General features: G+C 45.7%; 1 protein-coding gene across 1 annotated transcript in view; it reads right to left on the bottom strand.

Annotated features, from left to right (window-relative positions):
- KIF5B (kinesin family member 5B) overlaps positions 1-21,328 on the bottom strand; it is an 862,770-nt gene that overhangs the window by 514,278 nt on the left and 327,164 nt on the right. The window contains exons 8-11 of the mRNA XM_086941550.1: positions 19,730-19,854; positions 19,420-19,524; positions 16,744-16,889; positions 2,757-2,905 (exon numbers count right to left, since the gene is read on the bottom strand). Coding sequence (XP_086797676.1) covers positions 2,757-2,905; positions 16,744-16,889; positions 19,420-19,524; positions 19,730-19,854 — 525 coding nt within the window. The remainder of the gene's footprint in view (positions 1-2,756; positions 2,906-16,743; positions 16,890-19,419; positions 19,525-19,729; positions 19,855-21,328) is intronic.

Here is a 21,328-nt window from a genome sequence, read left to right as displayed (position 1 = left end):
CCTATGGCAGGCCTTGACAATCCTGAAGGCAGAGTGCTTGGAATCGTGTGAGATGGTGCTCTGGCATGAGCTGAGCCTCTCTGCAGCTTGCGGAACCAAGTCCTAATAGCTGTTCCATGATATCGCATACCATATACTCTTAAGTGCATTATAATCCTCGCGGTTAAATGCTATCTTTGGTATTGCTTTATCAAAACATGTCGAGTAAGGTGTCATACGAATTGGAATACTAACCCCTCGCCAATTCTGGTGACGGCGTTAGCATTCCACCCTTCTAGAGGGACACGACATGTATGTAACTGTGAACCCCGGTTAAACTTAAACGAAGCCTCAGCTCCACAAAATGGATGCTGCCACCACAGACACGAGTCTGACCCCCTGCAGCTGGGAGTCCTTCCAGCGAGGGGAGCCTGGACAAAGGGTTTCCTGTCAGGGGCGGTGCTAGCACCGTCCCAGACATGGTTTTGTGTATCCTGGGTAGGCAGGGCTTTACAGGAAGGTGACTGCTGAGTGGCACCCCGGTGCTCACTACGCATAGGCCAGTCTGAACCAGTTCCAGGGGCACACCAGCCCCTGGCCTGGGGAAGTCCGGCATGGGAGAGGGGTGTAACCACCCCCCTCCTAGTCCCACCCATAGGCAGGACCTAGTCACCGGGTCAGTGCCCTTTTTTAGTATAAAGATAGGAGCGGGCCCCCTGTTCAAATTAGATCATCTTTGGAATCAAGACACGACTTTCTGCAAAAGGACATCAAGATTTCTTCTTCAAGATTCTCCCTTGTGGCTAAGGAGTAGTCACCCTGCATCAAGCGGGCACCATCCTAAGAACACTGCGGTCTGCTGCAAGTCCTTCTTCACGAATCCGACAACCCAGCTCGACGAGACCCGGCTTCCCTGGCACCTCTGACCTCTACAGCAAAGCTGAGAACCGTGAGTGCGACGAGACCTCGAGGGACCGACGATCGCCAAGACTGCACGACTTCTTTGTAACAAGCCCACCGTGTGCTCCACTGGTGAGTGCTTTGGGGTCCGAGAAGCCCCAACCCTGAGCAGCTCCAGCACCGAAGATCAGCCCTCCAGCATCTCCACGATCTGCGTGGGGCCCTTCTGCTTTTGCCTGTTCACCGCGCTGTGTGGCTACTAGCCGGCTGGCTTGTGGCCTTCTTCACGACGCCCGACGACATCACTGCTGCTGGTCTGGTTGCTCCAGACTGGCCCTTGCTTCCTTCTTCAAGGGAGGCACCCCGGACCCTCCTGGTCCACTCCAGACGCCATTTTGAGTCCACCGCGTGGGCTTGAATTTGCCAAGGCTTTGTTGCCCAATCCTGGGTCCAGCGACGCCGACCGCTTCATCCATCGTGGGACAGCTCGCTCCTCCATCCTGGTCGCCGACAATGCCTCCTGGTCCGTGAGATCTGCGAGCACAGCGTCACCCACTCACCTAGTCGAGGTGGCTACCATCCGGTGCCCTCCTGGTGCCCACTGACTACTGGCTAGTAGTCTCGAACTTGGTCCCCTCTGCTTTCAGGTGTCATCTTCCTTCGATCCAGGCTTGGATCCATCGAACTTTCTTCACTGGTCGCCTGCCAGCAACTTCTTTCTTCCAGGCTCCTGGTCCGGCAACGAGGATTCCCGACGTCTTTTGAGACCTATGCAGCTGCAGCCCCTGGGCTAGGTAACTTCGGCATTTCGGTGCCCCAGCATAGCCTCACTATCCAAGGGTCAGGATCCACTTTCGTTTTCTACCTACCAGGTCGGGTTCGCCCGAGAACACTAACTTTGTCATTACTAGCTACCATAGACTTTGTCCCGCATCACGCGTGAGAGTGCACACTCTGCACCCGAGTCCCCTGGGTCTCCTAGAAGTAATCTGAAGATTCTATAGTCAAGTCCTAGCGATTCCTAAGCCTATTAGTACTGTACTTACCTGCTAGTAATTTCGCATTCCACTTTCAGAGTATATGGTTTTCCGTGCCCCTCGGGCATTTGTATATACTGTGCTAACTTAAGTATTTTCGTAAGAGTTTTGTTTTGTGCTTAGTACCCTGTCCTCATAAAGAGTACAGGGCTGTTGTGATTCTTAATAAATACACTGTTTATTTTCATAACACTTGTGTGGTGTCCTTTCACTTGGTGTTCAAGGGGTATATGTGTGGTATAACAGCTGGCTTAACACGCCCTCTCGAGTCTTTAGCCTTAGACTGCTCGTATCCACGCTACTAGGATAGCTGGTCTATAAGGTTGACTTACAACCAATCATCAATAAGGGTTGCTGGACTGATACATAGTGTTCACTAGAATAGTGAGCACTGCATATCAGGCCACCTTCTCACAGATACAAACAAGTACGGTTTATGGTGTCTCGGTTCTAAGCACGACTCCTTGTCAAGTGAGCTATGCTTCCTCATGAACCCCAAAAAGCTATCAAAGAGCGGGAGGTCAGATTTTTGCAGGCTAGCGCAAGAGATGATCATAAGGTTATAAACTGTCATAATCAAAGTCTACAGCCAAAACAAGCTCCAGGTGCTGCAATGCTGCCTTCTTCAGCTGTTCTAAATTTGCTTTTTCAAAGAGAGATTTAAAGTAGTACTATTTATTACTATGGAGGTTAAATAAATTGAATTTTTATATTGTATACCTTTAATAAACATTTCACACGCTCCTAAACTGGGGATTGGGAGGGCCAAGATCCCAATCAAAAATTAGATTTTCTGCTTTCCTTAAAAAACTAAAATGAGGCATCACAAATGTTTCTTACCATTTCGCCATCTATTGAGCTCATTTTCAAGCCACTGTATAGTACTCCGAAGTGTCTTGTTCCTCTCTTTCTCCTTTTCATATTTCTTCTTCCACTGCTCAGCAGTGAGCTCCACATTGACACACACAGTGTTTTTAATAGTTTTGGCTCTACAGAACAAAGTATATTAAATTACCAAAACACATTCCACCACAAAGGAAAAAGGGCACCATATTGCTACCTAGCAGTCATTCAATAGTTTGAGAAAAGAGAAGTAAGAAGGAAACAGACTCTTAAGTGTCAACACTCTATTGGATTACATAAACATCATAGCACTAGCTTTCAAACGGAGGATTCGGAAACACATTTTGATTATTATTTTAGACTGTCCGGTTTGTGTACTTGTCCATTTTCTAGATTACCCCCCTGACATCCCGAAAAGACCCTTTGGTCGCCCAAGGTCCTTAGCAACTTTCAAGTTCAAGAGAGATATTACTTCATTCTGGCAAGCAGCCACTGCAGGTAAGAGCAGTGGGGGCAGGGGAGGGGAGATTGAGAGACAACTGTGAGGGGAAATGAATTATTTATTTAATTGTCCCTTGTGGCCTCTTGAAATCCCCCCTCACCTGGCCCCACCGCTCTTACCTGCAGCAGCCGCTGGCAAGATTATTTGGGTGGCTTAGATCTGAACCAACAGAAGTTAACCCATTTAAACACACAAAATGGCGCAGAATTATTCTGCTCATCCAACACTCTGAATAATGGCAGTTTTTGCTTAACCTACTTTATCTATGATTGAATTCATTCACAGTTTTTGTACTCACCACAATGAGGTTTCTCTATTTGTGCACTGTGAAAGAATAGGTCTATTTGTCTGCTTTAAGTGCTTTCTGAATGCCAGCCCATACTGCTAAATTAAATGGGTGGAATACCCTTCTTTTATGGTGAAATATACTTTTGCAACATGTTTATTTCTCTTATGGATTTAAATCTATTCATTCCATTAAGATTCTCAATCGGAGTAAAACGGTTCTAAATATTTTACACTCATCATTGGACATGTCCTTTCAAGCAATCTATGAAATTCCTTCAACCTGTCTTTTTCCTTCAGAAGACCTAACTCTCTAAAACAAAACTCCAAATGAGGATTTACCAGTGTCTTTTTAAAGTGGCATGTACACTCACTTTTTCTGTTTATAGCGAATTAATCAAAAATCCATTTTGCCCCCCCAAAACACCATTCACTATAAATGTAGGACTCTTTATTGAATACTTTTCCTTTTACATCTGCTAGACAACTATCATCTTTCTTTAAATCACAATGAGTGGAAACATAAAAGATCTTAATATTATCTAGAAAATAGTTAATTTTTCACGTGTCCACTCCCAAGCACAGAGCCTCATGAAAGAATTATACGGAAACAGGTGCCTACCACTCAAAATATAGAACTTCATATCCCTTAGTACACACTTCATTTACAAGCATACCATGTTTTATTTAATCAGTTCCTACCCCTATTTTGAACCGGACTTACTCTTACGGATGTTTCACTTACTTACTGCTCTAGTAATAGTGAAGGTAACAAAGGCTTTAAAGAATGCTAAGCAGCTCATATAGGTTAATCCAACTGCATTGGTTTTTAAATACCAAAGCGAAACTACATCCAATAAACATGCCTCATTCTCATCAAAAGGCATGTTTTCATGAAATGTTTGGACTAATCTCTCACAGATGGTAACCATGTGTCCATAAATGTATACAATGTACACAAATCTACTCCCATCTTTAAGGCAGAAGTGCTAAAATCTCATTTACCTGGTCCCTATGCTGTACTCCTTTCTACCGCTTTGTCACAAAAATGTTATAAGAGCAAGCACTGGTTCCAGAATCCCCAATGCTAGTGGTCCACAAAACACAGGGACATTGAGAGGACTATATGGACTTCGCATGGTCCTTGGTTTGAGCCATTCCCGTCATAGGTGCTTGGCCCAGCTATGCAAATGGGATCGAATATGCTTCTTACCAGTATGCATCTGTTCTTGGCATGTAGGGCTGCTGACATTCATATCTGTGCATAGATCGCCGCCTAGTGTTGGGTCCGGATGATTGCACATTGTTTTCCTGGAAGAGTCTTCGAAGTATCACGAGATAGGTGGCGCCTCCCCTGGACTACAGTGCGCATGGGCATCGACTCCATCCTCAGGTTGTTTTTAGCCATTGTGGCCAAGATGGAGTGAAACTCAGTGAATGATGACCATGCTGTACGTATATGTGAATTCTGCAGCTGCTACAGGCGCCGGGGAGGAGGGCGGGCGATATGAATGTCAGCAGCCCTACATGCCAAGAACAGATGCATACTGGTAAGTAGCATATTCGGTTCGAGGCATGTGGGATGCTGAATTCATATCTGTGCATAGAATACATAGCAGTCCCTCGATTAACGGCGGCCGCCCGTGCCAGCTGCAGCAGTTTGGAAAAGTGTTTTGAGAACAGCCTGCCCTACAGCTGCCTGCTGTTTGGAGTGCACATCAACACAGTAATGCTTAGTAAATGTGTGTGTGGTAGACCATGTGGCTGCTCTACATATGTCTTCCAAAGGAATGTTTCCAAGGAATGCCATAGAGGCCCCCAACTTTCTGGTGGAGTGGGCTCTTGGTGGAATGGTAAGAGTACGTTTTGCTTTCAGATAGCAGATCTGGATACATTTAACGATCCACCTAGCAATACCAGCCTTGGAAATAGGGTTACCTTTGTGGTGTGGTGCAAAGGCGACAAAGAGTTGCTTAGTTTTCCTAAAATCCTTGGTCCTATCGATGTAATACATCAGGGCCCTTTTTACGTCAAGGGTGTGGAGCATCCGCTCCGCCAATGACTCGGGATTTTGAAAGAAAACGGGTATTTCAATAGTTTGGTTGATATGGAATTGAGACACAACCTTGGGAAGAAATTTAGGGTTAGTGCGAAGCACTACCCTGTTGGAATGAATTTGAATAAATGGCTCTTGGATAGTTAGGGCTTGCAATTCACTAACCCTCCGTAGCGATGTAATTGCTATGAGGAAAGCCACTTTCCACGTCAAGAACTGAATCTCGCAGGAATGCAGTGGTTCAAAGGGAGGACCCATCAGCCTGGTGAGGACCACATTGAGGTTCCATTTGGAGCTGGTGGGGTCCGTGGAGGAATGACCCTTTTGAGTCCTACCAAAAAAGCCTTAATGGCAGGCACCTTGAAGAGGGAGAGGTGCTGCCTATTCTGGAGATAAGCGGCCATTGCAGACAGATGAATGCGAATGGAAGCATAGGTCAGGTTACATTTGTACAGATGGAAAAGGTAACAGATGATATTCTGAATGGAAGCATCCAGCGGGTTAATGTTGTGGTCTGCACAATAAATGACAAACCGCTTCCATTTTGCCGCAAAGCATGCTCTGGTAGTGGGCTTCCTCGCCTCCCGAATTATGTCCATACAGTCGGAAGGTAATTGCAGGTAGCCAAACTCTAGGACTTCAGGAGCCAGATCGCCAGGTTGAGCTGTTGCGGATCTGGATGCTGAATGTCGCCATGGCTCTGCGTCAGAAGGCTGGGCGTGAGACGTAGCCTCTGATGCGGTATCACGAACAGTTCTAGAAACGTGGTGTACCATGGTTAGCGAGCCCACGTTGGAGCAACCAGGATGAGAGTCATCGAGTGCTGCCTGAGCTTGCGTGCCACCAGCGGAATCAGAGGTGCTGGGGGAAAAGCGTACGCAAATTTGCCTGACCAGTTCATCCATATTGCATTGCCCTGCGAATGTGGGTGTGGGAACCTGGCGGCGAAGCTTTGGCATTTTGCGTTCTCCCTTGTGGCGAAGAGGCCGATCTCTGGATGACCCCACCTTCGGAAGTACGGTTGGAGAACTGATGCATGTATCTCCCACTCGTGCATTTGGTGGCTGTGCCTGCTGAGCAGGTCCGCCATCTGGTTGTCTTTGCCCGGGAGGTGTTCTGCCATGAGGAAGATGTTCCTCTGAATGGCCCACTTCCACATGCTCTGAGCCAGATGAGACAGCTGCGGAGAGTGTGCTCCTCCCTGCTTTTGAATGTAGTACATTGCCGTCATGTTGTCCGTCCGGATCAACACGACTTTGTTGCACAGATGTACTTTGAAGGCTTTTAGTGCCATGAAGATCGCCATCAGTTCTAGAACATTGATGTGCATCTTCCTTTGCTGTTGCGTCCATAGTCCCTGCACAGTGTACTGGAGTACATGCGCTCCCCATCACTGGAGAGAAGCGTCCGTTGTCAGGATGATCTGTTGCACAGGCTCTTGGAACGGTCGGCCCTTGCAAAGGTTTCGTGGATTCCACCAATGCAGAGTTGTATGCCCGACCGCTCACCAACACTAGGTCTTTCAACTGCCCGTGACCCTGAGTCCACTGACGTGCCAAGCACTCCTGAAGCGGACGCATATGTAGTCTTGCGTGCGGGACTATGGAGGTGCAGGAGGCCATCATGCCTATCAACTGCATGAACACTCTTGCTGGAAGCGAGTGTTGAGGTCTGAATTTTTGGATCAGCGATTGAATGCTGTTGACTCTCACTGAATTCGGCTGTGCTGTGGCCGCCAGAGTGTCTATGGTTGCGCCCAGATACTGCCTTATGTGGGCGGGCTGGAGGTGGGATTTCGGGTAGTTCAGTGAGAATCCCAGATCGTGCAGGAGGTGAATTGTGTGGGACATGTGGGCGGCACACTGCTGGGCTGACTTCGCCTGGATGAGCCAGTTGTCCAGATAGGGGTAGAAGTGGATGTTTTGTCTCCTCAGATGTGCCGCCACTGTCGCCAGGCACTTTCTGAACACCCTGGGTGCCGTGGTGACACCGAAAGGCAAAACCTTGAATTGGTAGTGCTGGTTTTGGATGGGGAACCTGAGGTATTTCCTGTGTGAAGGGTGTAGTGGAATGTGAAAGTACGCATCCTTCAGGTCTAAGGTTGCGAGAAAGTACCCCTGCTGGAGCAGTGGGAGCACTTGCTGCAGGGTCAGCATATGGAAGTGCTCCAACAGGATGTAGTAGTTGAGGGGCCTGAGGTCTAGGATGGGCTTGAGGGACCCGTCCTTTTTCGGTATCAGGAAGTACAGGGAGTAGACCCCTGTGCCTCTGTCTTGCATAGGCACGAGAACTATTGCCCCTTTTTGCAGCATGACGTGGACCTCCTGCTGCAATAAGTGCAAGTGCTCGTCCGACATAGGACGGTGCTTTGGGGGCATGTCGGGTGGAGTGGATGTTAACTCCAGACAATAACCGAATTGTATAAGCTTTCTGACCCACCTGTCCGTGGTGATGGACTTCCAGACGGGCAGGAACTGCTGGAGTCTCCCCCCGACCGGTGTTGTGTGGTCGGGGGGCAGTGACAAGGCGTCACTGTTTGTTGGTGGTAGAGGACCTGGAGCTGTTGTTGCCACGTCCTCTGCCTTTGGCGCTGTTGCCGCGATATCCACCTCGACTCTTGTTGGCATAGGTAGTCTGGGTGTTGCTTTTGTAGAATTGCGTGGCCTGGGAAAGCTGACCCCTTGAGACGCCTCTAGTGTTGGAGCGACGAAAGGACCCACCCCGAAACTGCTGGGACTGTAAGGCACCCATGGATTTTGCAGTGTCCGTGTCCTTCATTTTCTCTAGGGTGGTGTCAACCTCTGGGCCAAACAGGTGATCTGGGTTGACCGTTTGGTTCAGGATGGTGGTTTGGATGTCTGGCTTAAATCCAGAGATTCTCAGCCAGGCGTGTCTCCGAAGCATAACACTGGTGTTAATAGTTCGCGCAGCGGTATCGGCTGCGTCTAGAGCGCACTTAATGGAAGCGTTGGAGATTAGCTTCCCTTCTTGGATCAGCATCTCAGCCCCCTCTTTGTATTGATCAGGCAGATGTTGCAAAAGGGTCTCTAGTGTATCGTAGTGCGCCCTGTCATAGCGCGCTAAAAGCGCCTGTGTGTTAGAGATGCGCCATATGTTGGCTGCCTGTGCTGCTACCCTCTTCCCCAAAGCCTCAAAGACCTTGGATTCTTTGTCTGGGGGAGGAGCATCAACCGTAGTCTGAGAATTGGCCCTCTTCCGGGCATTCGAGACGACAAGGGAGTCCAGAGGCAACTGTCCTCTAAGGTAGGTAGGATCAGTAGGTGCCGCTTTGTATTTTTTATCAATCCTAGGGTTTATCACCCTTGCCCTGGTAGGCTCCTTAAAGACCTCAGCAGCATGCTTTAAAGCACCTTTGAGCATAGGCAGAGTTTTCACAGTCTTTTCCGATACAGAAAAAGTGTCAAAGAGGAAATCCACATCCACAGGGTCAGCATGCAGCTGGACATTGTGATTGTTGGCAGCCCGTTCAATGAGGGCATTAAAAGCAGCAGAGTCTTCAGTAGGTGAAGTCTTAGCAGAAAAAAAGTTGTGGATCTTGTCCTGAATGAGGATCCCCAGGGTCACCACCAGCTGCCCAGGGCTCACTGTCATCCTCAGGCTCTGTGTAGACTGGATAACTGTATTCATCTTCCTCATCACCATCACCAGCGCCCACATCGGAGTAAGTGGGCGAGACATCATGAGTCTGTGGTGAAAGGGGTTCCACCAAGGCAGGAGAGCAAGCAGAGTCGTCCTTCCTCTTGAGAGGGATCCTGTAAGACTCCAGTTGGGGTTCTGGGGTGATTTTCCGCTTCAGAAGGGAAAGCCTGCCCATTTCGGCGTCAATGAAATGTTCTTGACGCTCTTCCTCCGAATGGTGTCGAGGTCGCGGGCCGTGGACCACCAACGAGGCCTTTGGCGCCGAGGAGACCTTCTCGGGCACGCCGGCCCCCGGTCTTGGAGCGAAAGCCTTTGGCGCCGTCTTAGGCGGCAAGGTAAAGAGGATCGGCGTGGACGCCTTCACCGGTTTCTCCACAGGCTTGGCAGGCGGAGTGTCCCTCTGCTCGACCTCCGCAACGCCGTCCCTGATGCGTTGCAGGGAGTCCATGACCTTTTTGGTGAATGCGGCGGATGGACGCGCTGGTTCATCGGAGTCCTTGGAGGCCACCTTCGGAGCAGAGTCCTTCGAGGCCACCTTCTGAGTCGACTCCCGAGGCGCAGCACCCTTGGCCTTGTCGTGTGGACGCGGGGCAGAGAGGACGTTCGGGTCATCGGAACGCTTCTTGGAGTCAGGGAGAGTTCTCTTTGTGTCGTCGACAGCCTTCTTCGGGTCGACCAGGCCCTTGCCGGCGTCGACCGTCTTTGGCGCTGACGCGCTGGTGTCGAACACCTAGACCTTAGTCTTTGTTGCGGCAGCCTTTGGCTCGGCGCCCTTGATTGGGCCCTTTGGCTCGACAGCCATCTTCGGCCTCAGAAGTCTTCGATCCGACTAATGCGATGCGCACTTTCGGTTTCGATACTTGCACCTGCACAGTATCCGGCGTCAAGACCGTAGGTTTCACTTTCGGTTTCGTTTTGACCGGGAGTGGCTCGGTAACAATGTCCGTGGCCGGGCCCGAAGGCAGGGCCGTGGAACCCATATCGTGGTCTTGGGTAAGGCCCGGAGGCGATCCTGCGACCTGGGCCTCATAGATAGGCACGGCCCCAGAGTCAGATTGAGGGAGCTCCTCGCCCGAGCTCTCCTCCATGGCCCCGAGGGCACCGTCATCGTCTCCTACCTCCTCGACGACTTCTCCACTTTCGAACACCTCAGCATCAGCGTCATATTCTTCTTCGACGTCCGACGCAAGGTTTGATTCCGAGACGTCCTGGATATATTCTTCCTCGACATCCCCAGCATCGAAAATGTCCGTAGGCGCCGGAGCAGATTGCTGGGCCTCCAGGCGCGCAGCTCGTCGGAGCTTGAGTGTCTTCTTGGACCTGAATCGGGAACAGGCCATACACTTGGCCTCATCGTGGTCCGGCGACAGACACTTGTTGCACACCGGGTGGACGTCGATGTGTGGGTTCTTCGAGTTACAGACCGGACATCTCTTGAATGGACTTCGGTCCATGATGGATGGTCGATAAGTTAGGAGCGTCGACTAGGCCTTCCGCGCCGAGAGCACGCGGGAGTACAGAAACGGCTCTGAGCCGAGCTAGAAGAAAGTAAGCCGAACGCAAGACAATACCGACGTATAGACTAAAGACCTTGGTCTCAAGAAAGTTTTTCTATCGATTCCGACAAGAGGGAAATAAAGACATCCGAACCCGATGGCGGAAAAAAACAATCTGAGGATGGAGTCGATGCCCATGCGCACTGTAGTCCAGGGGAGGAGCCACCTATCTCGTGATACTTCGAAGACTCTTCCAGGACAACAATGTGCAATCATCCGGACCCAACACTAGGCGGCGTTCTATGCACAGATATGAATTCAGCAGCCCACATGCCTCGAACACAATGTTTACCAGGAGACGTGTGGAACTGCTGAGTGGTAGGAAATGTGTGGATCTCTGAACTCAAAATAGTGGTTTGCATCGCAATCTGGGTAAGAAACGTAGTGAGATCCACCTAAATCGCATAACCCTGGAATTCCCTGGGTGTCTACATATGAGGAATGTCCGGGATTAGGGAGTGACTACGATGAGGACAAAAGTAGTTTGTATACATGCTAACTTTGCAAGGACGGTGATCTACCCGAACACATATGGGCCATCACTGATGTACATTATGCTCCAGGGCGAATGCTGTCCTTAACTGAAGCAGTGGGTAAGTGGGTAACCATGATGGAGCTGCCAGAGTGCTCTTAGCAGTGGAGCGAAGGGATTGGAGACATGGCAGGTTGTGACACCCCTCACCACCTCTCTTGAAAGGTCCCAATACCAAGAATTTGTTTCAGGTCCACAGCCCACCAGCAACATGAGGCAGGTAATTACAGCGGGCCATTTTGATTTATAAATAAAAGCTCTTTTGCGCTACTTCATTTTAATTTTATTTACCCATCTCTGAAGTTCTAGTGTAGACTCGGAGAGTCCAGAATAGACAACTGCTACAATCCAGGAACATAATTTCAGGTATTCCACTGTTATGATGCAGCAGAGGATGCCTTAAGCAAACTAGAGTCAGATGGTAAAAGATACTGTGCTTGTTACCAACGAGGATTTTGTTAGCTGACTAAGTTTGAAGAACTGCCAATTATGAGAGATGAAAGTGATATGTGGCCAATGAAAATGTAGGGGGGACACTCAAGGACCAGACCGTGGATTCTTAATATTCACAAACCTTCACTGTCTGAGTTGAACTGCTGGATTCACAGCTCAAATGTTTTCTCCAGGTTGAGATCAGAGAAACAATCCCCATAATAGGCTATTAAAACCATGGAAATGAATAGCAACTGTCACACCAGTTTCAAAGGGCTTTGCTGGCTGTAGTAAAACAATTTATATTGAGTTCACAATAGTATGGCATTCTGGCATCCTGCAAGTAAGGCACACATGTTTTTATCATCTTCAGAATTAGGTGCCTTAAGAGACCTCTATGCAAGATCAGCACTTAAAAAGCAGAAAGCAAATTAATACAACTAAGCAAGTCATTTAAGTACCACACGTGTCAGTTATTAAGAACGGTCCATCTGATGTGGTCATAAACAGTATGTTCATGCACACAGTAAGGGGGAAAAGGTCTTTAAAAAGTACAGTAGCAAATCATTTTTAACATCCAAAAATACAGACTACAAGCACCATGACAAAGTAAACTGTGCGACTGTTTGTATTTAAAAACAAAAGAAAGAAAAAGTAGATTTAAATTCACATGTTATGATTCTTCAAGAACGAAAAGGTAATGTAGCAGATACCATCTTTACTATGAGGCAGAAAATAGGAAATGAGTTAGCTATGTGTAGGGTAAGCATGCAGAAACTTACTGACAGCTTATATTCACAAAAGACTGCCTATCATCTGTATGCAAATGACACACAGCTCATATAAAGCCGGAGAATAAGTCTACCAGATGTCTTAAATAGCTTTCTTCCTTTCACAGATTCACTGCTGAATGCAGAAAACTATGTTGAAAGGTGAAAAACTGAAATCCTGTGTGAAGATCTCCTCAATACTCGTCCTTTTCCTTAACCGTGGCTTGTTGATTTGGGCCATTATCTAGCTACTATGGATAAAGCATGCATCTGAGAGTGATCTTGAATAATCTGGGATCAATCCCCGAGATGAATGCATTCTACCATTTATGTTGCTAAACGGAGTTCCTCTGCTCTCAGAACATTATTTTCCTCACTGTGGTCGTATCCCACTTGTAGAACTGTGACAGTCTATTAAACCAGCCTCTCCAGGATCTAGCTATCAAATTTCCAGATTGCAAAGCTATGCAAACTACTTGTTGTTTGGTCTGAAATGACTCAATCATGTCACACCGAAAGTCTTTCAATGGATCCTTGTAAAATAGAGTTCACCTTTTTTTAACTTTTAGCATTGTAAACAAAGCACTCAAAGGTTGTTTTGTCAACCACTTTGCAAGTCGGACTATCCTTTTTTTACTAATCAGTACATTCAGGTCTGACAACCTGTGTCTTTTGTCTAATCAACCTATTGAATACAAGAAATCTGGGGGTTGTTCCTTCCACCAAAATTCTCTACACCATACCCCAAAAGCAAGGAGATGCTACTTTAGAGTGAATAATAAACCTTACAAACATTCCAAATAAAAAAATTATCCTACAAGACAGATTTTTGTTCCTGCATGACTGAAGGTGGACTCCAAGATGTCACAAAAGGCAAAGGAGTGCTGCGGCAGTATGTGTAAATAAAGTTGTGTATAAAAAGTCACAGACACATGGAAGCACTATGTTAAATATCTATGTTTAGATGTCCTAAAAGATATAGGTTGGCTTAATGGAACGTAACTAAGCCATAGGGGGACGGCTAAATGAAATACATTCTGGCCTTTTCTTCCAGACTCTAAACCGGTTCTCAATGGAATCCTTTGTTGTACAAATGGAAAAGCTTGCAGCAGGAAGTTTTTTGTGCAAAGCCTAGGACAGTATGACACCCAGCTGTTTAACTGGGAAAAACTTCAGAATCCGTCTCAGCGGCGCAACAGTGCCTAGTTTCCTTTTTTTAATGGTTGGCAGACGCACAGCTTAAGTGCAATGAACAGAAATCTGAGAGTCTGCTCTTTGGTAAGCTCCCCGCTGATTTCCGAGAGCAGCTGTGGCTGCCTTATTTTCTCCTGCCCCTTTCTTCGGGACAGCCCGCAAAAAATCTGGGAGTGTGGTTCGATGAGAGTCTCTCCTTCTCTACACACATTAAGAAACTGGCCAGCTGCTGCTTTGGCCTTCTTAAAACTCTCAGGAACTTTTTTCACTCCTCCCGCTGGCAGGAAGAGAAACTGTCGCGTGTGCCCCGATCCGGTCTCGCTTAGATTATCCCAATGCCCTCTATGCTGGTGCCACTAGCTACCTGCTTAAAAAGCTACAGGTGGTTCAGAATACGGCAGCCAGATTGTTACTGGGTATTTCGGCACGGAATAGTGTGGTTTCTCAACTGCGCTCTCTCCACTGGTTGCATGTGACGGACAGGGTCAAGTTTAAATCTCTTTTTGGCTCATTGTGCTCTCCACGATTATGGCCCTCTTTATCTTCAGAGTCGCTTCTCCTTTAATGTTCCTTCGCGAGCCCTTCGATCCATGTCTCTTCGCTCGGGTCCTGCGCTTTAAGCTTCAGAGGTTAGGGGGCAGGTCTTTTGTGGTGAAAACAAGTGTGGCCTGGAATGCCCTCCCCATTGACTTGCAGTCTATTCAGGACCAAGCTGTGTTCAAAAGGAAATTAAAGACTCATTATTTGCATGTTAGCTCCTTCCTGTTCCCCTCTGGCATTGCGCTGCGACACTCACGAGTATCCGAACGCGTTATAAATGGATATAACATAACATAACAGGGTGTAAGAGCTACTGAGCAATCAGTCTGGAGTAGAATCTGCTTCTTCAGTCACCAGATGTTGCTTTTTGGGAAAGGGCTATTTTTAGACTACTGCGCATTGGCAAAACCATCAGAGGGTAAGAAGGATGTGGGATTCAATATATGGACCTAGACATGCTCCAAACAAGGATTAAGTGTGGGGACTTAGCCGGCAGCTGAGAGGGTTACGTATAAAGCGAGGGGGTGCCCGAGGAAATTTCGAAAAATATGGGCCAAGTGGCGGCACTATCACGGACTCGAGTAGGGGGGTGAACTGTGGAGGGGGGGGGGGGGGAGTGAGGGTTACGTTATTGCCCACGGAGGTGGTCTCATGTACGAACGATTTACACCTGTTGAACCTGGAGGACCTGGAGGATGAGTCGAACTAATGTTTGCGGCTTCTGCCATGTGGGGTGTGGAAGACACTGAGATCCGGGGGGGGGGGGGGTGAGGTATGGGGGACGAGCTGCTTGGGGGGGGGGGGGGGGGGGGGGGGGGAGGTGGAGGGCGGGAAGGGGGACCTCGGATTGAGGTCTCTCAGTTGCCCGGGGATGTTCTTTGTGGAAGTTGGGAGGGAAGGGTTTGGGGTGAAAAGATGGAACACGAAATGATCTTGTCATGATACCTATCGTATGCTACTGTGTTCAAAAGTTGCGTATAACCGGGGGTTGCGGAATGTTGACGCTCCCCCCGGAATGCCACACTGCTTTTCTTGATGATCCGTATGATGCAACAATAAAAAGAAATTTACAAAAAAAAAAATGTGGGGACTTAGCCAGGCATATACCTGGTAGAACACAAGCTAGGGAGTATCTACAAGTGTTTATTATGCCGGGAACCGTTCTTCAAAATATGTCCTACTTTTACACAAATCATTTTTGTGTTACTTGGACAATTTTCAGAGGAATTCTACTGCCCTTTTACCCCTGCCCTTACTATGCTACCAAGTATTCTGATCTGCCTGGTCTGCTGCAAATGCTTGTTGCTTTATTGTTTGCCATTCAAACTATCCTTAAGTTTACAGCATTGGTCGGGCACTGCTTATACAAAAATGATTTGTTACTCGTTTATTGTCAGCACAAAGACCCAATGCAAAAATGTTTTAAGAATCATTCAAAGATGACAGATTTGAGGGTACTGGAAAGTTAGCTTTGATGGTTATTTGGCATGAGCGTCTCAAGAACTCTCAAGCAACCAGTGCCCTGAAATTCCTCCAAGGATGGAATCTCAGCAGTCTTTCCTATTACTTGAAAAGACAGAGAAAAGGGATAGTAATTTTAAATCATGCTAAGGCGGTCCAACAAATCATGCCATCAAAATATAATCTTGTCAAAATTCAGTAGATGCCTAACACTGCATGGTCGTCTTCAACCTCATTAACTGACAAAAGAGCGATAAACAAAATACTAGCGAAGAAACTCCAGCTTAAAGGTTTTCATTAAAACAATGTTTTCTTTAGTAAAAATAGCAAATGGTCAATGCAACTGAATTTTATGGGTTAAAACTCAGTTGTAATATTTCCCCAAAGGCTTGCACAGGGAATACTGTAAAGCCTGATTCTGATGAGGAAGGCAGCATCATTAGGATTCAAATTCGTTAGCACTCGTACGTAGAATCATGATGATTTAACAATATTTAATAATTAAAATATTTGCAAACTGGAAGTTTTAAATAAATAAGCAATTAAAGAATAGCAAGAAGTGCATCTTCAAAGCTGAATTTTACCTAACTTGATCTTTAAGCACATTATAAATAAATTGGATGATTCATTTTGTACTTCAATCTAGCCACTAAATAAACCACTGAATATGCTGCACCAGGCCAACATTCAGCTAGCGGTACAAAAATACAAGAATGGCTAGCTTCCCTATGTTAAACCAGATAAGTCTTTTAAAAAAGTCTTTGCAAGAAATGAACTCTCTCATCAAAAAAGAATGCAGTATCAAAATCTGGTATCATACAAAAATTAGCAATTTTTTCCTCTGCAGAAAAACTGTGAAGCATGTATCTTGCCGAAAACAATACTTTGCTGCACGTTATCAAATACTGAAACATGAATAAATATTACAAATACAATGGTAGGTTCAACCAATACCTCCACGAAATCCAACTACCCGAAGAAAAAGTCACTACTAACCTTTGTCCAAACAACAGAGTCGACTTTGTTTCAGACTCGTTGTATGATGATGGTGAGCAACAAATAACAATAGTGGTTCTACAATTGCCCCCTAACGAATCCTGAAGAATCCTCGTCATTTTACTGTCACGGTATGGAATATAAGTCTGCAAAAAATAAAATCTTATGCTTATATGTTTCACATGTGGCATTTTGTTAATACATTTAGGTACAGGTACACAACACTTACCAGATCTGACACATAACCAAGGGGCATTTCACACTGTAGTCTGCGATGGAAACGCTTGAATGGTATAAAGGCATTTCGGAGAATGAACTACATTACTAGCACCACAAAAATAACTAACGTAATATGAATTACAATCTTGGAGTCCTAAACTCTAATGTACCTTTTTATAGCATGAAAAATTTACCAAAACTGTAAAATAAAATAATCTCCAGGAAGTCGCTCTTTAAATTCCCACAAACAAATTCCATAACCTAATCTATTTTGTAAGCACAAAAAGCAATAACTGTTACTTTCAAAAATGAAAAACGTCCAGATTGAAAAGAACAGTCTCCTTTCTCAGTGTATTTGCTTTGTTGGTCAACTTACCACTATAAATTAGGGACCCAGAAAAGTTTAAGTAGCACTTGACATTTACAGCAAGTGCAATTGAACTTAGTTTTAAGCTGGAAGTTTTAATCTATAAGAGTTGCTCTGGGTCTTTCAACAAAGGAAATAAAGTGCAGGGAAAAAAGACTGGTAGTTTATTTCCACATTTATTTTGATATATTTGTGCTTTTTAAGTAAAGATTTATAGCATCTAGTGAATATTAAATATCCAATGCTCCTGTAACGGTCCTTGTATAGGACTTTGCTGTGGAGAAACAGCAGTTCTGGGCAAATAAAAAACGAGTACTGCTTCTTGAACTGCAGCCACACAAATTACGTTATATGGGGACTTTGTCAACAGAGTGGAGATTTTCGAAGAAACAATGCATGTTACAATCCATATTGATGCTCGATATAATTGCAACATAATCTTAGCAAGTGATTCACAGACTTGTTGTCAAAAATGACAAAGATTATATCTAAAACTATGCATTGGTAGCATCCCCCACCCTCCTTCCACATCGAGGTCATTTCTGCCTTCTCTCGCCATTAAAATCCCCTGCTGCACCTGATGGTTTTTCAGCACTGTTTTATAAAGCGGTTTGCCACGTCCTTGAGCAGATTCTGACCAGAATCTTTAATGTCTTCAGAGATACTGGGACACTTCCCCAAATTATGCTGGAAGCCTCGATCACAGTCATTCACAAACCAGGGGAGGGCACGCACTGCTGCAGCGCCTAACGCCCCGTATCGCTCATTAATGTAGATGCCAAGCTCTTCACGGGTATCCTGGTGACATGCTTCAACCCCCTCATGCTGGCCACGATGGACCCCAAGCAACAGTGCGGAGAAAATACTATGAGAATTTTGCACCTGGTTGACAAGGCCAAACGCTCTCGCCGGGAGGTGATGCTCATAGCAGTATGTGCTACGAAAGCATTTGATAATAGTTCACTGGCCATACTTAGAAGCTACTCTAGCCCACTTCGGCCTCTGTATTCGGTTCTGCATACAGGTTTAGTTGCAATCAGGGTCAACTGGCAATTATTGATCTCCTTCCCATCCGCAGATGGACACGTCAGGGATGCCCACTATACCCTCTCCTATTTCCCCACTGCATTCCATCCTGGCCTTTCTAGATTAACTTGACCGGTTTGGAAAAATGGTGTGCTTTTGCATTAACCTACAGAAATTTCAGGTCTTCAACCTTTCAGTACTACCTCTCCTGCAGGAACAGCTGGCCGCAGGTTACCTTCTGGTGTGGGCAATGTTCTTGGTCTCTTATCTAGGGTTCCAGATTGTTTCCACGCTCCAGGACACAGACTGTCTACTATAACACCCTGCTCCACTAGATCAAGATAGGCCTAGCCCATTGAAGGCACTATCACTTCTCATGTCTCGGACATATAGATGATCTCAAATTGACAATTCTTTCAGGTGCCCCATTTTTGTTTCAAGTCCTTCGAGTGACGCCACCTGCAAGACTGCTCAAATCCAAGCAGGCGGAGCCAAACCCCTGTGTATTGGAAAACAAACGTCCAGATACCCCTAGGGGTGGCAGTGCTGCGCTTTACAAATGCGGTTTGATTGATTGATGTATTTGCTGTGATTTGATAACTGCCCTACAGGAGAGGGGGGTCTGGGGGCTCTTACCTTCTATACTTTTACCAGGCAGCACAGCTCCGCTTCTTGGTGGAACGAAACCACCCAGAGCCTGAGAAACAGTGCTTTATGGACCGAGCTGTGGAGTGGGAGCATCCATGGAAGATACCCTGGCTACAACGTAAACACAGAGACACTCTACACTTCACCAATCACCAGGGCTTCTCTTGCAGTTTGGGATAGCCTAGCCACCTGATGAGGCCTAACAAGTTTCCCATCACCACTCAATATCATGAGTAATCTAGATTTTGCCCTGGGTCTTCACCCCACAGCCTTCGTGGTTGGCAACAGGCTGTCTGTAGGTCCATCTGACACTACTTTGATGCAGATGGTCCTATTCCCTTCCAAGACTTGAAATCCACGTATGAACGTTTTGAATTTTCTCAATAAAGAACAATATTTTTTTTTTAAGTACTTACGCTTCCCTCTGCCAAAGCAGAAATAACATTTCCAAGAGAAGATAAGGACTTGTTGATGTTCTTTGCTTCATCCAACACAGCACCTTCAGCTCCAGTTTTACTGACCTACATCCAAAACAAAAAAAACAATTAAAATAATCTGTACGGAGGGATGCTTTTTTTCTAGAAAAATCACACAAACCAACACATGAATAAGCACAATGCACACACTTTAAAAGAAATCTTCAAGAACACATTTACAGTCAGCTGCATAACTAGCTTCTGAGTATGCGAAAGTATAAATAATAATACAAGACTAAGAATATCTTACCTTTTCACTGCCTGCTAAATCCACCAAGTAAAGTTTCCCACTCAACTTCTGTTCAGTTTGCGTGTTTTCTTGTTTTACGTTTATAAGAAATATGCTGTGACTTCGAGAGCTGTGTTCATTCATGTCTTTAAGAGAAATAAGAACAGGGTGCATGAGAAGACTGCAATTGTCTTGTATAATCTCAAATATCATTCCTTATTAGGTTTACCACCAGCCTTTTATTCTGGGACAGGACTACGTCTTTGACCCTGGATGGGGAATAATTTAAGGCCTTGCTCAATGAAAGGATGAGAATATAATACTATCAAGAGTGGTAGACAAGTATAATCATTGCCAAGATCCATAACTTAAAAACTGTAGGTGAGCAGTGCTCCTACAGTTGTATTTATTAAAGTGGCTTTCAACTGTTGGGGTATGAGGAAGTTAGTGGTGAATGGGTAATTTACTAGTTTACTTTAGGTTGTAGGAGTTCAAAATTAGAAGCACAGTAAATAACATTGATCAATATCCAACCAGCTCTATAACCTCAGATAACAATAATGCTTATTTACGGGTAGATAAAAAATAAAAAACCCTTCAAATATGATGCATGCGTAAACCTATAAGAACTGTCCAGGGGCCCAAAATACAACCTCAAATACTTTATTGAACAGGTCCATAGAACTAGAATGCACTAAACCTTTCTGTGGCCATATGGCCAATATTATTCTAAGGGGATACATCTAGGTCCAGATTTTCACTAGCAAGGGGTACTGTTTGGTGGGAGAGATAAAGGCTGCAGTTTATCAGACGGTGTGCTTTGCAGTATTCCGGATCTGGACAACAAGATGGAACCACCACTCAAAAAAACAAGGGTCTCATCTACTGAACTCAATTTATATAGGTCATGGTTGCTTCTGAATTCTGTTGTGGAAGTCAATCATGTCTAGGGCCAGGTCACCTGTGTGACCAGAAAGGGCTCAGATTAACACTGAGCAAAAGCATTAGGGAACAAAACTGTTTTTATTTGGTCTTTCAATGGTGCACGTTGTACTTGGTCAGCATACCCAATACAAAGTCTCAGATGGTGACTACCTTCAGAGGCAGATATCTTGGAAATTACCATTCATAGCCAAACGTTCCTGGCAGTGATGGAACCCACAGGGGAATGTATCCAAGTAGACCTGCTGAATAGAGAGGATTCACCAATTCCTGCTAGGAACAGGACTTTTCGGTTAGGCTCACCTTAAATTAATAAATGAATAGTTGGGGGTATTGCACTCAGTTTTTCAAGACTTAATCGTTTGTTCGATATGTGTGCAGCGCTAGATTAGTGCCTGCTGAACTCTTATATATGTATGAATATGGCCTGGTATCGCTAGATAACCAGGACTCTAGTGCGCACAACGAATTATGAATTTTGCAATTGAAACAATTTTTTCAAAACGTATTTTATTGTTAGATTGTCATGAATTTAGTAAGTAAAATTCATTTTTATCAATTTAAACAGTGCATAAACAATAGAAAATCATTGCGAATAAATCATATGCATTTCTCAAAACAATTAGTATACAACAGTTATATGTACAACCCAATGCATTTCGGGGTTTATACCCCTTC

Source organism: Lissotriton vulgaris, chromosome 10, assembly GCF_964263255.1.
Source record: "Lissotriton vulgaris chromosome 10, aLisVul1.2, whole genome shotgun sequence".
Classification (NCBI taxonomy): domain Eukaryota; kingdom Metazoa; phylum Chordata; class Amphibia; order Caudata; family Salamandridae; genus Lissotriton; species Lissotriton vulgaris.
Note: the sequence above shows the minus strand (reverse complement) of the source record. Positions and strands in the feature narration are given on the sequence as shown.